The sequence below is a fragment of the Mesoplodon bidens genome, assembly GCF_964165515.1.
Source record: "Mesoplodon bidens genome assembly, chromosome: 4".
Classification (NCBI taxonomy): Eukaryota; Metazoa; Chordata; class Mammalia; order Artiodactyla; family Ziphiidae; genus Mesoplodon; species Mesoplodon bidens.
In genome coordinates this window covers 146,914,213-146,927,981 of record NC_138160.1, presented here as the reverse complement: position 1 = coordinate 146,927,981, position 13,769 = coordinate 146,914,213, and the positions used below count along the sequence as shown (strand labels likewise).

General features: G+C 55.6%; 2 protein-coding genes across 2 annotated transcripts in view; both read right to left on the bottom strand.

Annotated features, from left to right (window-relative positions):
• Nucleotides 1–634, bottom strand: part of C3 (complement C3) — a 32,151-nt gene extending 31,517 nt beyond the window's left edge. Inside the window, exon 1 of the mRNA XM_081233824.1 lies at nt 502–634. Within this exon, the coding sequence (XP_081089950.1) occupies nt 502–572 (71 nt within the window). The 5' untranslated portion in view covers nt 573–634. The remainder of the gene's footprint in view (nt 1–501) is intronic.
• Nucleotides 635–6,350: 5,716 nt separating this feature from the next.
• Nucleotides 6,351–12,944, bottom strand: GPR108 (G protein-coupled receptor 108). The gene is made up of 18 exons (XM_081233661.1): nt 12,786–12,944; nt 11,949–12,068; nt 11,094–11,144; nt 10,782–10,864; nt 9,833–9,957; nt 9,655–9,716; nt 9,500–9,568; nt 9,299–9,403; nt 8,955–9,088; nt 8,771–8,846; nt 8,216–8,289; nt 8,009–8,126; nt 7,793–7,923; nt 7,664–7,707; nt 7,362–7,411; nt 7,089–7,172; nt 6,862–6,986; nt 6,351–6,673 (listed from the first exon to the last, which is right to left on the bottom strand). The coding sequence occupies exons 1-18, from the start codon at nt 12,903–12,905 to the stop codon at nt 6,601–6,603; spliced, it is 1,644 nt and encodes a 547-aa protein (XP_081089787.1). The 5' UTR covers nt 12,906–12,944; the 3' UTR covers nt 6,351–6,600.
• Between the last annotated feature and the right edge of the window lie 825 nt (nt 12,945–13,769).

Here is a 13,769-nt window from a genome sequence, read left to right as displayed (position 1 = left end):
CCGGAGGGGAGCACAGGGCATGGAGCTGTCATGCCTGGAGCCCGAGATACCAGCCCTATCCGGGTCAGCGCTCTGCCCCAGCCCCGGGTCCCACAGGGGATCTGGTGACCGGCAGACAGCTCAGGGGCTTCAAATCCCATCAGCTCCTGAACCTCCAAATAAAAACCACCAACTCTGGGAGCCCTAACCCCTAAATCTTTAAACACCCCAAGTCTCTAAACACCCAACCCTGGAACACCCTAAACTTCTCCCTAAACCTCTAGCACCCCAGACCTATAAATACAACCAACTCCACCTTCTCATTCACATACACCCATACGAAATCTCTAAACCCTTAAATCCTGAAACTACAAACTCCCAGATCCCATGAAGTCCAAACTGCCCGTCCACAGAATCACCCAACACCGCGCATGCACCCTAAACTTGCAGGGACCTGTACCCACAAATGCCCACTCCCATCTCAGAAGCAGCCTTGTTTGGGGTCGGGCTGTGACTACTCACATGGGGTCCCCCAGGGCTAGGGGGAGACTGGCCAGCAGCAGCAGCAGACTGGGGCCCGAAGTAGGATGCATGGTGCCAGGACAGTGAAGGGACAGAGGGACGGAGGGACAGAGAGACAGAGGGGGGGAGGGAGGAGTGAGCAGAGCTTGCTGGAGGCTGCCTTTTATTTAGCTCCCGCCTTTCTCCCTCCTCAGCCCAGCCCTCCACTCCCCCCTCCCTGGTACTGCCCCAGATTACTCAATACTATTTCCTAAGTTTTTCAGTCTGCGGGGCAGCATGAGCTTGGGGTAAGTAACCCGAGGGCATGCCCTCCTGCAACAGGAACACAACAGCCTCCTGCCTTAGGCTCCCTCAGGGTCAAGGCCAGCTGGTGAACAGGGATCTTTCCCTGTCACACCCACTTGGTAGTAGAGGAAAATTGAGGACAGAGGGCCCCCCCCACCCCAGATATGTGGGCCTGATCCTCAGTCCACTTTTGGCTGTGCATTTATTCACCAAACCCTCCCTGTGAGTCCATCTCTATGCTGGCAGCTGGAGTCCCACTTCTAGAATCTTCCATGCTGGGGTGGGGGTGGGGGACAGAGTCCAGCACCAAAGCTCCTAGCCCCATGGAGTGCCTTCCCCAGTGGAGAAGAACTCAGCTTCTTGGGGGGTCAGGGAAGGCTTCTTGGAGGAGGGGACATTTCAGCTGGGCTTTGAAGTATGTGTAGGAGCTCACCATCCAGGTGAGAATGTTTTCTAGGGCAAGGAGAGCCTGGAGCTCCCTTCACCTCCTCTCATCAAGAAGCCTGAGTAGTGGGACTTCCCTGGCGGTCCAGTGGGTAAGACCCTGCACTTCCACTGCAAGGGTCACGGGTTGGTTCAAGCCCTGGTCGGGGAACTGAGATTCCCCCATGCCTCAAGCTGTGGCCAAAAAAAAAAAAGAGGCCTGAGTGGCTATGATGGTTTATAAAAGTCATAATTGAGGAAAGTCCCATGGCTAGCTTTTGTGTTACATCAGCAACCTCTTAGCATATTATTATTATTATTAAAAAATGTATTTAACTTTTTGCATACTCATATGGTTCAGCGTCTAAAAATAACTTTCCTCCTGCTCCTATCGCTAGCCATCAGGGTCTCAGACATGACCATGTAACCAAATCTTGTGTTTCTTTCCAGAGGTATCTTATGTGTTTACAAATGTTCACAGGTTTTAAAAACAAATATCAGCAAGCTCTACACACTCTGCCTTCTGGTCTCCCTGGGTTACACCTCGATTTTTCATAAACAATATACCTTAGAGATTGTTTAATATCAGTGCTCAGAGAGCTTCCTTGTTCTTACAGGCACCTGCCTAGTATTACATTGTGTGGAAGTAACCAGACTGATGGACAGACAGACTTCCTATTGTTACAAAACCATGCTCCCTCCAGGGAGTAATCTTGAGCTTGCATTATTTCCCAGCTCTCACGATTATTAAGTGGTAAACTTTGGGCAACTTACTGATAACCACCTGAGCCTCAGTTTCCTCCTGTAAAGTAGGGTTATAGCAGCAGCAACTTCAAAGGGTTCTTACCACAATGAGAAGAGATAATTCTGGATCAAAGCCTGTGTGCAACGGTAATCTTGCTAGATATCGCTAAATTCCCCTCCATAATTATATTGATTTGCATACTTACCGGCCCTGCACAAAATCGCCAATTTCCTCATGGCCTCCTCTTGAGGGCATATTGGCAGAACTTTGTATTTTTGCCTCAGTGTCATTTTAATTTGATTTTAAGTTGAGCATCTGGCGGAAGGGGGGATGTGAAGCCTGGTGTAGGAGGGGGATGGTGTGTTGATGGGGGATCCAGACCCTTGGAAGGCTGTTTTCCAAAGCTTCCTTGAAGGGGTTAACAGGGACCTCACTCTGATTTCCTGTAAACCATTCCATTTCCCTGGTCACGCCCCCCTGCCCCAAGTAGGGGGTGGCGTGGAGCAATAGAACAAACCTGGCTTCTGTCTGCTTTGATTGCGACACCCTTTCTTTGGAAGAGGAGGAGCGTGAGGCAAACACCTGCTTACTCTCCAGATATGGGGTTCCACTTCTGAAACTGGGAAGGGGGCCACCTGCTAGGATCCTCCAAACCCCAATATTTACCTTCCTCCCCTTTCCCCCTACCAAAATATCCACCCAGTCTCCTGGTTTCATTATATCTTTAAGCATTCAGGGTTGTGATTTTACAATCTTGAGAAGGAATTCCTGCTGGCCTTGGTCTCCCTGCAAGGCTGGCTGCTCCTACCCCAGAGCCTCTGTTAGTACATCTGAGCAATGGGACTGATGGTAGTTCCTGCTGTTTTGACAATTAAGGGAACACAGATGGCTTGGAGCCCTGCGCTTGGAGGGAAGGCTCATGGCCATGGTGGTGGAGGTCTGGGAAGGGTCCAGCCCATGACCTCCAAGAACTGACCAGAGGGATGGAGGTGAAAATGGACCAAGGTCTCCTGGAAGGGAAGGAAACCAGAGGAATTCTTCCAGGCTTTTTCCTGGGGAATGGACATTTGCGCCCAGAAGTTTGGGAGGGGGATGGCGGGCAAGATAAGCCAGCAGGGGAGAAAGAGAAGGACGCATTCCTGGTGCGGACCGAAGAAGAGTGAGGCTGCCGGGCAGGTTCTAAGTGGGGTATCTAGGAGACTCTTTTATTTTTGGCTGTGCCACTCTGCTTGCAGGATCTTAGTTCCCTGACCAGGGATCAAACCCAGGCCCCCTGCCCTGGAAACGCAGAGTCCTAACCACCGGACCGCCAGGGAATTCCCTCTGGAAACTCATACCAACAAAGTATTTGTTATTTACCTGAATTTCAAATTTAACTGGGCATCCTGTATTTTGTCTGGCAACCCTAGCTGGGGTGCAAAGAGAGAATAAAGGGGGAAATGGGCATGATTTCTAGGTGGGGGGAGCCCAGGTGCCCCCTTCCCCTCTCCCGCACCTGTCTCAGTGCCGTTATCTCCAGGATGCATCCCATCCCCACCCTTTCCCCATACAGGCGCCGCCATGCCAGGGAGCAGCAGAGATGCCCCCTCTCCCCCTCCCCTCGACCAGGATGGGTGGTTCCAGGATGGGTGCTATACTGCTTTCTGGGAATCTTCCTCCAGGACCCAGAGCCAGGCCCTGCTTCCAACTACCCCCCCCCCAGCTCCCCGCCCCACCAGCAGCCTGGACTTACCCTTCTCTCCCAACTTATTACTCATTAACTTGTGGTTAACCTTGACCTGATTAAACCCATCCACTTGCCCTCTGGCTCCTACCCTCCACCCCCTCACGCAGCATAGCAGAGGCCTGGGCACCAGGGACCCTTTATTTTTTTGGGCTGCGCAGCAGGGCTTGTGTGATCTTAGTTCCCTGACCAGGGGTTGAACCCAGGACACCGCAGTGAGAATGCAGAGTCCTAGCCACTGGACCACCAGGGAATTCCAGGCCAGAGGTTTTGACTGCAGCTCTGCCTTCTCCCAGCCTCAATTCCTCATCTGTAAATTAGACATTCACAACCATGGAACCTCCCTCTGAGTCTTGGGGTGACAGCATGCGGTGTCAGGCAAGCTGAGTCCAGTGCCCAGCACATGGCCAGCGCACAATGTACTTGAATTTTATTTTTACTAACACCTGCTCCTCCTCTCTCTTGTCTTATTTCGGTGACAGTCCCTCCGAGCCTCCAAGCCAGAGTCCCTCCCTTCCCCCCTCTACCTCATCCATCCCCTGTGAGCAGCCTTATCACCCCTAGGCTGTCTCTCCCAACCCATCCTTTCTCTCCACCCCTAAGGCCCCAGCCTCCTTGCTGTAAACTCACCTCTTCCAGGTCATCTAGTCCACAGCAACTGGGAATTTTTTTTTTCTAAAACACACCTTTGCATTCTTTCTATAAAATTATGATGCATGATACAGGAATATGCACTAATGACTGTGAACATCTCAGCTACAGCATCTTAACGATTTTATGCATCTAACTTGTTTATTCCAAATGCCTTAGGTGCTATTACTATCCCCATCTTACAGATAAAGAAACTGAGGGCTTTGGCCACTTGCCCAAGATCCTCTAGCTGGTAAGAACTGAGATTTGAACCTGGCAGCTGGGCTCCAGAGTTTGTGCTCCTAAACTGTGAGTTTCTGACTGCTGCTGTAACAAATGATCACAACCCTGGTGGCTTAAAACAATACATTTATTATACTGCAGTTCTGCAGGGCAGAAGTCTGAAACTGAGGTGTCAGTAGGGCTGTGTTCCTTCTGGAGGCTCTAGGGGAGAATCCGTTCCTGGATTTTTCCAGCTTCTGGGGGCTGCCTGCATTCCTTGGCTAGTGGCCCCTTCTTCCATCTTCAAAGCGCATCACGCGAGCCTGTTGACAGTACCACATCTCATGCTCTGATCCTGACCCTCCCGCCTCCCTCTTAAAAGGACCCTTGTAATGACAACGCACCCACTCAAATAATCCAGAATCATCCCTTATTCTAAGATCCCTAATTGAATCACACCTGCCAAGTGCCTCTTGTCATGTAAGGGAACATAGTCACAGGCTCTGGGGATTAGGATGGGGACAACTTGGGACAGCCATGACTCTGCCCACCCCAGCATGCACGTGGTGTAAAACACCATCCCTGTAGTACCACGTCCCGCCCTGCTTTAAACTCTTCCTTGGCTCCCGTGGGCCCCAGAATCAAGTCCAAGTGTGTCTGCCTGCTTTTAGGCTTCTGCCAGCTGCTCTTGCCCTCCCACTGGCCAAGCCAGACCTGCAGTGGAGCTTGCAAGCTATTCTGGGCATTGCCTTGCTGCATAATTTCCTCAGTCTGCAAAGCCTTCCCACTTCCTTTTTTGTCTGGCTGGGCTATATATTCATCTGGGCCCTAGTTAGACACATTTCCGCTTGCAGGAAGCCTTGACCCCAGCCTGATTCCCTCCCCCTGGCCCATGCCTGTGGTCCCCACCAAGGAGTATTTTTCAGAGCTCCAAAATAGGTTCAGAGTGCTCTAGTTAAAGAGTGAAGTGGGGCGGGGGAAGAAATGCATCATGGCGGTCTGCCCACAGGTGTGTGTGCAGGTGTGTGTACAGGTGCATCTCTAATCTGAACTCCTCAAGGTTCAGAAAAATCCATGAAAGGTCAGGCTGTGTTGCAGGGCACTGCGCTGAGCCAGACTCCCATTATCATATGTGATACTCAACTCTATGGGGTCCCCATTTTACAAGCAAGGAAACAAAGAGGTTAAACCACTTAACAGAGTCACACAGCAAATGGGGGCAAGGTCAAGAGGCTTGGTGGCAGGGAGTCTAGGTGCAGAGGGGCAGTGCACGCAGTGGGAGTGGGCAGCTCTGGAACCAGACTGCTGGTGTTTTTGAGTCCTGAGCCTTCTAACAACTTGTTTGCTGTGTTACCTTGGGCAAGTTACACAGCCTTTCTGTGCCTCATAAGCTTTTCAAGAGTTAAAGACCCTGGAAGCCTTAGAATAGGGTGTGGCATACAGCACTCAGCCTGAGTCACTTGTGAGTCACCCAATCACCATTTTTTCCTCCCCTTCAGCCTTTGCACATGCTGTCCCCTCATCTGGGCCTGTGTCTTTCCCCACTCTCTCTGCTCACCTCTGATTCCCCAGGCTGGGTCAGGGCCCTGTGATGGAACCATCTGGTGACACCTTGAGTGTTGGGACCGGATGGGTCCTCGTCATTGCTCTGTCCTCAGGACCCGGCACAGGGCCCGGCACGCAGTGGTCGCTCAATTAACATTTATTGAATGTGCAAAGCAATGGATACTGCAACCTCTCCCCGCCCCATGCCCCCCACGGATCTCTCAATTTCAAACGTAACCCCTGCATTAGCTCTCAACCCCCAGAAAGGCAAGAAACTGGGGTAGCAAAACAGATTGGTCATTGTTGTACAGTTGCAAGTGGGGACAGGGTGCTCAACATCTGTGAGGGAGGGGGGCTGTCTGTCTTCTTCTGAACGGGCTCCAGGAACTCAGGTCCCAGGGAGCTGGGTGCCTTGTGAGCACCGGCCCCCTCCTCCCCACACGCTCTTTGGGAGAAGCCGGAGCAGGGAATGTGTGAAGAGAGGAGGATGAAGAGGGATGAAGGAGTGTCCGAGGCGGGGACATGATCACAACAGCTGTCGCCCGCTGCTCGTTTTGTTGACTTTGGACAGGCCTTCCCGGAACCCAGAATCGGTCATTCTGCAGGCAGACAAGACAGTAAGGAGATAGTCCGTGAGCCGAGGGGAGCCAGGCCCCGCCCACTCAGCCCACCACACCTACCCCAGAGCCTCTTGGCCCCACCCCAGGCTCCACCCACCTGTACCCACAGCCCCGCCCGCCCAGCCCCTTGCTGCGCAAGCCCCACCCACCCCAGCCCCAGGGCTCACACATGCTTCATCTGCACATCCTCCTCGTCCTCCTGGGGCAGCTGCAGGTACGGGTTATCCCTTGTGGGCTGGAACTTGTAGCCCGTGAGCACGAAGAAGGCGAGAGTGGAGCCCTCCACCAAGAGCTGGGGGCCGAGGGGGCAGAGTGGGAGTGTCAGGCACACGCCCCCACCTCCACCTCCTCTGTCTGGGCCACCCTCCGCCCCACCTGGGGCCTCAGTGCTCACCTGGTACAGCCACTGCCACTGGAAAGGCACGGCCACCCGCAGCAGGATGGCGATGATCCGTGTGAAGTAGATGTAGCAGATGACCTGCAGGGACACGGGTGGGCACAGGGCTGAGGGACCACTGGTGATGCCTGGGGAGGGGGGCCGGGGATTACGGGCAGAGGGCAGGGGGGCGGGGCTCCGAGGGACTGCAGATGGAGGGGTTAGGGTGGGTGTGCCAGTGGGCTGGTTGTTCCCCCTCCCAAGCTTCCCGAGTGAGCACAGGGCTCCTACCATGACATAGTAATGCCGGAACAGCTTCAGCTTGGCCAGGTTCACTGCCACTGAGGGGTAGGCACAGAGAGTGGGGGTCAAGGGAAGGAGGCAGGGGGCAGGACGAAGGGGACAGGGGTGGAGAAGGGCTGGGGACAGGAGGACATTTGGGTGAGTGTCTCAGGGGCATAGTGTGGAGGGGAATGTCCCAGGATGGTGAGGGGGTGGAGAGGCAGGAAGAGACAGTCAGAGGAGCTGGAAGGGGCATCCAGGGGTCAGCAAGAGGGACCAGGAGCAGGCCGAGGGCCGAGGGCACAGCTCACCCTTCCCATCAGTGCCAGACGTGTCCTGGAGATGCCGGATGGACCTGGGAAGGAGTGCGTGATGTGGGGGGCAGTCAGCACTGCCTCCACCCGTGCCTGCAGGGGAGGGGGTCGGGTGGGGGTCCTCACCAGACCACGGGGAAGAGGATGGCTCCGCAGCAGATGAGGTCCACCAGAAAGAGGATCTCCTTCCAGACGCCATAGTCGCTGGTGCCCTCCTCACGGGACTCGATGACGATGTAGGCCACGTTGGCCAGGACCTGCGGGGCGGGGGTGGGTGGGTGGGATGGGTGGGCCCAGCCTGCACTCACATCCACCTGCCCACCCTGGGGCCTCCATGCGCACCTGCAGCGAGATCACGATCCCGAAGACCTTCTTCTCCTTGTCGGACAGGATGTACTTGACGAAGGCCCAGCCAGAGCCGATTAAGGCGATGGTGATGAAGAGGAGGGCGCCCTTCAGCCTGGCGGAGGGGGGCAGGGGGTGTGGTGAGCCTCGGGGGCCCAGCCCTGCCCTGCCCGCCTCCCGCCCCCGGCAGAGAAGGGCGCTCACAGATGCGTGATGTAGTGTAGGACAGCGAGGCCTTCGATGGGGTGGCCCTGGCTGTTGATGAAGTAGTAGTTGATCTGGAGATGGATGGATGGACGGACAGACAGTCAGACAGATGGATGGGGGGGATGGAGATGGTGGTGGTTTGGGAACACGGACAGTCACTGTCGGATGGGTGGCCAGGGAGTGGACTGAACAGAAGGTCATGATCAGGATGGTGAGTGGACTGAGAAAGGGACAGCCAGAACGGTGGCTGGACAGTCACAGCCATGACAATGGAGGGAAGGTCCTAGTCGGGTGGATGGACAGTTAGACAATCAGCCCGGTGGACACTCACAGCTGGACCCACAGACAGTCAGACTGAAAGGTGGGCGGTCACAGCTGGACACGACTGGATGCACAGCTGGCCACGGTGATAAAATGGATGGACATATGTATGGACAAATGGAACTCCCAAGCCCAGGGTCTGCAGAGACTTGAGGAGTGGCTTGTAGGGGCTTTTTCCTGGCCCCTGAGACCCCAGCCCACCCCATCCTGCTCCCGGCCCAAGGCTCTCACGCTGTGGAAGAGGAGAGAGATGCTCTTGGTGAAAGCCAGGGCTGCCATGAGCCAGTGGATCTTGAAGACGTTGTACCTGGCAGCGCGGTCGGGGACAGAAGAGAGTGGGAGGGCATCGGCCAGGGGTAGGAGTGGGAAGGTGTGATGAGGGGAGGTGGGGAACCCCCAGGGGCAAAGGCATTACGTGTTCTTGCAGAGGACGGACACCCAGAAGATGCCGGAGGCCAGGAAGCAGGCGGACATGACCAGGTACAGCTTGAAGAGGGGGATTTCCGCCGCCGACAGGAAGCCCTCGGGGTTCTTCTCCCGGATCATTACCTGGGGAGGGGACAGCGGTGGGCAGGGGAATTGCGCACTAGCTCCAGACTTGCGGGGCCCTGAGTGTGAGTCTCTGGCTCTCCCGCTCTCTCGCTGGCCGACTCCCTGTTTCTGAGCCTCAATCTTCCCGTCTCCCAAATGGGCACGGAGTACCTGGCCTGCAGTGAGCACTCCGCGAACCTGCTGCCCGCCCTCCTCACCCCTGCTCACCGTGATGTCAAATGGCTGCTCCTGGCCCGGCACCGAGTTGTAGCAGTTGTGGAAGTTGAGGTTGTACTGGCCTTCCTCGGCCCTCGAGCCGATCACCACGTGGAACTGGGAGGTGGGGCAGACAGAGGGGAGAGGAGGCCTCAGCGTGGGGGGTCCCTGCTCTGTGGAGGGGAGGGGCTGTGGGCACCCCCGGACACTCACACTGAAATTGTAGGAGTTGTTGAGATGGCCCAGGCCCAACACCAGGTCCCGGTCCTTCCCACCGATGCCCTGAGGGGACAGAGGACCTCCATGGAGCATCAGCCGGCCCCCCCTGGGGGCGGGGCTTCCTCCCTCCTGCCCTGGCTTCCCCATACCTGCTGGTCTCTTTGTGATCCTGTGGGTTTCAACTTGGCCTTGTCGGGTGCAGTGGTGGTCCCTGCCAGGGGCAAGCAGGTGACTTTAGAGATAGACAGACAGCAGAATGATGGGCGGGACACGTGGAGCGGCCCTGCCCACCCGCCCCTCCATGCCCGCATGGCCACCCTGACTCACCGCCATCCACCTTGGGGTTGACCCTGTGTTCTGACTTCGGGAGCTCTGGTTCAGAGGGCGCTTCGGGGAGGAGCCCGGGAGAGATGAACAGCTTCTTCTGTTCCCCATACTTTCGTACCTGGACCCTGTGGGATGAGGCTGGGAGGCTGAAGGCTGGGGTCAGGCACACCTGCTCTGCTGAGGGACTCAATGGCCCCTCGGGCCCTCTGGGGCTCAGCGTCGGGCTCCATCAGTGGTCACCAGGTTGTAGCATTTGGCCACCACCCATCGAGATGGCTGCTGCATCCCTGAGCTGCCTGCACCGAGGATTAGTTGTCACTTCCTGTGACATTAAGTCACTCATTCTACTGAAGTACACACTATTTAAAAAGAAAATGCTGTATATACAGAGAGGCAACAAGAGTATCTTTGGACCCTGGGTTCAAATCCCAGTTTTCAGCCTCGGTTTTTTCATCTTTAGAATGGGGATAACAACAGTCTAAGCAGTCAATGAGTTAACACCTGTAAAGATCCCAGGACGCTGCCTGGCGCACAGGGTACATCCTACAAGCACAAATGACTTGTATTAATTCTCACAACACCCCTCTGTGTTGGGTCTTCTGCCTTGAGACCCTAATACTCCCTGGGCACTCCTCCCCTCTCTCCCTCCCATAATCAGAAGGCTTGAAGGCAAAATTAAGAAGCGAGTGACGGGAATTCCCTGGTTGTCCAGTGGTTATGATTTGGTGCTTTCACTGCCAAGGGCCCGGGTTCAGTCCCTGGTCTGGGAACTAAGATCCCACAAGCCGCGTGGTGCAGCCAAAAAAAAAAAAAAGCGAGTGGCTTTCTCCAAAGGAGTCAAGGTTCTTTCTGGATGGTTCTGATTCCACCTGATCAGCTCATGTGGGTAGCACAACCCGGGAAACCCCAATGATGGATCTTAAGGGGAGCCACCAGCCCTCCAACTCACTGCAGATCCTTGGTGTTGATGAGGAAGAGAACCAGGAGGTTGCTACTGTTTTTCCGGAGAGGACAGTCGTGAGGGTCCCGGCTCTGGAGAGTGGGCAGCAGGGAGCCTTGGTCACCCCCTCCCACTGGTCCAGCCTCACTCTGCCTTCCTCCCCATCCACCCGGGCAAGGGAGGGTCTCTCCCTGCTCCCCTCTCTGGGAAAGGACAGGGACCTTTGGGTTCCAGATGCTGACAGACCATCCTCCCCTTCCACCACCCCTGCCCCTCCTCACTCCCCCCCTCCCCCCCTCCAGCTCTGCCCCCTCCACTCACTGAATAGGAAGGAACACTGCCATATCGAACCCGGGTCAGACTGAACCCCACCTGGCAAGAAAAAGAGATGATGTGAGGGGCACCAGCAGGGACCTCCAAGCCACCTCTATCAGTGGCAATAGTAACGTAACCTCAAATTTCCTGAAAGCCTACTAAGCGTGAGATTCCATGTTCACTCACTTCACTGACTTTTCCCATCTGCCCCCAGCCCCCCAACCCTCTTCCTTTAACTCCTAACCATCCTTGCCCCTTGACTGGGATGTCACTTCCTCAGGGAGACCTTTGCTGGTCCTCGACCTAGCCCACCCTGTTTCCCCCCATTTAAAATGTTGATGTAAAAAATAAATTAAATCGAATGTTTATGGCTCCCTGCCTTGGGCTCTGGAAGCCAACACACTTGGATCTACATCCAGGCTCTTGGACTCTGAGTAAGCCACATGCCTCTGAGTCTGTGTGAACACCTGTAAAATTGGGTTTACAGGTGTAGTATTTTCACAGCATTCCTGAGAGGTGGCTATGACAGAACAGACTCATGGAAATAGATTTGCATGGTAGCTGGTATCCAGCGGGCATTCAATAAACACTAACTTCTCATTTCGACTGCAGGAACTGGGGCTGTCTTGTTCACTGGTAGGCTCCCCTCTCCCAGCTCAGTGCCTAGCACGTACTGCATGAGAAATTATTATTCCCAAGTTACAGATGAGGAAACAGAGGCTCAGAGAGATCAAGGGACTTGCCCAAGATCACATGGGTGAGAGGCAGAACTAGGATGTGAATCCAGAATTGGGGGCGGGGGCGGAGCTCGGAAACTTGTGCACCTCTCCCTCCTCCAGCAAACTCCTCAAAGCCCCTCACCAACGGGGCTTTCTCATCTGTCTCCTGGAGGCCCAGCCGCAGGAGGCTCAGGTCCACCTCCAGAGTGCCGTTGGTGTAGAAGCCAAAGCTGTTCAGCTGGATATCTGCTCGCTTCTCCCCCTGCCAGAGACCAAGAAGGCAGAGGCAGCTCAGACTTCCCACCAGCCCAGCCCCAGGGCTCTAGCATGAGGTTTCCCCAAGGGCTTCGGGCCCCTCTGGGTATCTCTATATTTAGGACAGGTCCAAAGGGTGACGGGAGAGGTTGAGAGGGCCAGCTCTGGAGGCCATAACCTTAGACCAATCCCAGGCAGGGACAGGATGGCTCCGGATCCTCTGGCCACTGTTCGGAGAGTCCAGGATTCGAAAGTCTGGGATACCTGGAAGTCTCCCTATTGGGTGAGCATCACCCGGAGAGCAGAGTTACGCATCTTGGGGTGCTTGGCCCTCACCTCCCGGAAAATTTTTAGATTCCAACTGAGCCCCCAAGATCCCAATGAGTACCCAGAGGACCCTACTCTAGAACCTCCAGGGACTTCCCTGGGTGGCGTCAAGGGTCCCTAGCGTCCCCAAAGCAATCCCAAGAATTTAGAGGACTCAGAGTCCGCCGTCTCCGGAGATGAACCCCCCCCCACACCCCGGTGGGCGGGGCAAGACTACAGCGTGGCTGGCCAGGCAACTCCAACAGGAGGACCGAGGGGGCTCCTCGGACGAGACCACTCCGGACCTGGAAGAGGGGGGCGCCGGACCGCTCCATCCGGACGAAACCACTCCAAGCCAGGGGCTTTTCCGGGCCAAAGCTGCGACCCACACCCCAGACCGCTGCGCGGCGGGACTCACCGTCAGCGTCAGCCGGTGGATGCGCCCAGAGCAACCGCCTAACAGCAGCAGCAGAAGTAGCCGCTGCCCCCACTCCACGGGGCTCCCGCGAGCTAGCCCCCTCCTCTCGCTCACTGCCATTTCTGAAGCCAACACCTCCCCCGACACCGCCTCTGACGCCCTCAGGCCCGCCAATCGCCGCATGGTGGGGGCCGACCCTTCAGCTTTTTTCAGCCCGCTCAACCAATCAGTAATCGCCTCCTCTCGAGCCCGCACCCTGTACGACACCAAATGGACAGCCCGGGCCCCGAATGGGAGTGCTGATATCGCTTAACCCCGCCTCCACACTCACCAATCACTAGAAAGATTGTCCCCGGATGTACTCTGATAAACAGTTCATCCAACCAATTGTGATGGATCTGATATCCGGCCCCTAAAGGGGAATTCCTCCATCCACTCTTAACTGACAGACCGGTTCAGAACTACATTACCCAGAACGCAGAGGGAGCAAACAGCTCAAGGGGGCGTTCAATAAACTACACTTCCCAGTATCCCTAAGGACGGACGTCCCCTTTCTTACCCCGGGGATGTGGCTCCCAGCCAAAGCTCGGGCTTTTGGTAAACACATGCATTTGCTAAAGCCTGTCCTGTTCTCCTAATCTTCCTGATCCACCGAGAGGCCAAAACCTGGCCCCAAGCTAAATCTTGACCCTACGAAATGACCCATGATCCCAGGCTGAGTCACCAGCCTTAGGTGGACCCTTCTGTCCTGGAGTGAGGCAACTGGAGGCCCATCCCCAGATCCCAGGCTGGTCTTGAGTCAGGCTGAATCCCGGCCCCAGCCTGAGCCCCCTACCTGCAGCTGAGCCCTGACCTCCGCCGAAACCTAGACTCCCCGACCCCCTACTACCCTCAGCCTATACTGAGTCTTAATCTCTGGCTGAGCTTCCACCTGGACTGACCTCAGATTAGGACTGACCCCTGACGTCAGATTAGGACTGACCT

Bases quoted from the DNA above. Each gene is read 5' to 3' on its own strand.
- GPR108 (XM_081233661.1), bottom strand. From the start codon at position 12,905: ATGGCAGTGAGCGAGAGGAGGGGGCTAGCTCGCGGGAGCCCCGTGGAG. The intron at 12,069-12,785 runs GTGAGTCCCGCC...GGTCTCTGGCAG, and splicing joins TCCACCGGCTGACGCTGACG to GGGGAGAAGCGAGCAGATAT. The intron at 9,569-9,654 runs GTATGGGGAAGC...CTGTCCCCTCAG, and splicing joins GATCACAAAGAGACCAGCAG to GGCATCGGTGGGAAGGACCG.